This window comes from Echinops telfairi, unplaced genomic scaffold (genome assembly GCF_000313985.2).
Source record: "Echinops telfairi isolate 266 unplaced genomic scaffold, ASM31398v2 ScPeMD7_619;HRSCAF=1028, whole genome shotgun sequence".
NCBI classification, from domain to species: domain Eukaryota; kingdom Metazoa; phylum Chordata; class Mammalia; order Afrosoricida; family Tenrecidae; genus Echinops; species Echinops telfairi.
In genome coordinates, this window is record NW_022104517.1 from 3,030 (window position 1) to 5,071 (window position 2,042).

At 50.5% G+C, this 2,042-nt stretch overlaps 1 protein-coding gene across 1 annotated transcript; it reads right to left on the reverse strand.

Annotated features, from left to right (window-relative positions):
- Positions 1 to 5: 5 nt before the first annotated feature.
- LOC101651652 (ATM interactor-like) lies at positions 6 to 2,013 on the reverse strand (the record flags this gene model as incomplete). Its single annotated transcript, XM_004717937.2, has 2 exons — positions 1,294 to 2,013; positions 6 to 624 (listed from the first exon to the last, which is right to left on the reverse strand). Coding segments are annotated over exons 1-2 (813 nt in total), but the record flags the coding sequence as incomplete, so codon positions are not given.
- Between the last annotated feature and the right edge of the window lie 29 nt (positions 2,014 to 2,042).

Genomic DNA, 2,042 nt, shown 5'->3' on the forward strand with positions numbered 1-2,042 from the left:
TGGGCGGCAGGCAGGCTTTGTGAGGCATAAGATAGATCTGTCTGGATGTTGATTGAAGAAATGCTGCTCTTTTGACCCGGGGTTCCGAGTTCTTGTAACATGTTAGATGGGTTTTTACCCAAGTTCACTTGGACACCTGTACTGATAGGCTCAACAGCAACAGGGTTCACAACTTTTGAAAAAGGCAAGCCGTCCTTGAGAGTGCATGCCTCAGAATCTAGGCCGAGGACCAGGGTTCCTATCGACAAAGGAAGCAAGTGCACGGCGCCTGGGGTGGAGCTCGGATGCTCGACGCCCACCACCACAGGTTGGGCTGTGGACTCAGCCGTAGGCATGAAGACGGGCATGGGAGAGAAATGCATGACCGGCAGTTTGACCAGGGCCACTTTGGGCTTCGGGAGAAGCAACTTCTGAGGGTATCTTGGGGGTGTTGTGAGAGCCTGTTTTCTGGCAGGAGAGGTACAAGAGTCTTCAAAAGAAGCCACTCGCTTGGTTTCTGAAGTTTCTAGTTCCTGAGTGTACAGCCCAGGGGCTGCCTTACTGACCAATGAGTCCACAGTCTTGCCAGGCAACTTCTGACTGTGCAGGGAGTTTTCCATTTTCCTCTTCTTACCGGGTGGATCCCTAAAAGCAATGCGTCAAAAGAAAAAACGATGTTACAGCGCCATGTTCTTCAGCCCTGGTGCGGGATCTCCATTGACTCACCAGCACCATGTCCCGCAGCAGGAGCTGGGGCTGGGGCCAAAGCGGAGGCGGCAAAGAGAAATCCCTTCTTTGGTTACTCTTGAGAACCCAGACTATTATGGGAGATGGAGGATCAGGAACATGCAAACGGAGGAGGAGGAAGGATGCTTTTTTTGCTTTTCAGCTCTGAGTACTAGAACTCAGATTTGTAAGCATAAGGAAGCTAACTGATTATATAAGGGAACTGCTACCATTTCTAAAGTTGGGAAATATTATACTAAATATAAATCTGACCTTTAAAATGAAGTACAGTTTCATAATAAGACTTATTCCTTAACCAACTATCTCCCTGACAGAACATGCTGGAAGTGGAGATGTTTGGGTGAAAATCTCTAGGGGACATCAACGGGGGCTGGCAGCAAGAAGGGGGGGTTACTGGCCCAGGTGTGCCCCTTCGCTAGGTCCGCTGCCACTCCCTAAAGCACCTTCCACGGTGCATGCTATTACCTGTTCCTCTTTCTCTACCCCAGTGGCTCTCCAGACACTTTAGTCTGACCCTCCTCCCTCAGCCACAGGCATGGTGGCCACCACCACTCCTTAACCTGTCACCTGTGCTCTGCAGGGATCTCGTGGCCGGTCCGGTAGATGTGTGACTGTAGCGCCGTCCTGCTGGCGTAGGGACAGCCACAGGTGCACTGGAAGGTCTTACCGCAGTCCTCCGAGTGCCTTCTCAGGTCCCACTCGGTGCCATAGGAGTTGCTGCACTTACTACACTTGTGCTTCTTCTCTGCATGCATCTTCATAAAGTGCTAGGGAGAGCAAGAGGGAATGGGGTGAACGATGGAAGAAACTTAGAATGTTTGCAACCCCCTTCAACAAACCATTACCAACATTGGCTCTAGATGTTGATGCAGCTAATTAAAAACCAAAAGCAGACTCACCACCATCGAGTCAATTCTGACTCTTGGCGGCCCATAGCACAGGGTAGAACTGCCCCTGGGAGTCTCTGACACTGCGACGAGAGCGCACAGCCCAGTCTTTCTCCCTTGGCGCAGCTGGTGGTTTTAGACTTCCAACCTTGCAGATCTCAGACCGCCATGTAACCACAATGCGAGCAGGGCTCCTTTATGCAGGTAATAGAGCAGCCCAAACAAAAACAGTGAAAAGGCAGCCAAGGTCATACACCTCTTCACCTTGCCACTTGTGCTTTGTTAAGGTGTGGAACTCGGTTCTGGAAATAATATCTGGGGCCTAGCATATAGGCTTCAACTACAAGTTGAGTGCTCTCAACAGGGAAAATGTCTTTGTGATACTTTTCGGAAGACACACACCAGGAAAGCCTTGAGGGAACAGTTCAG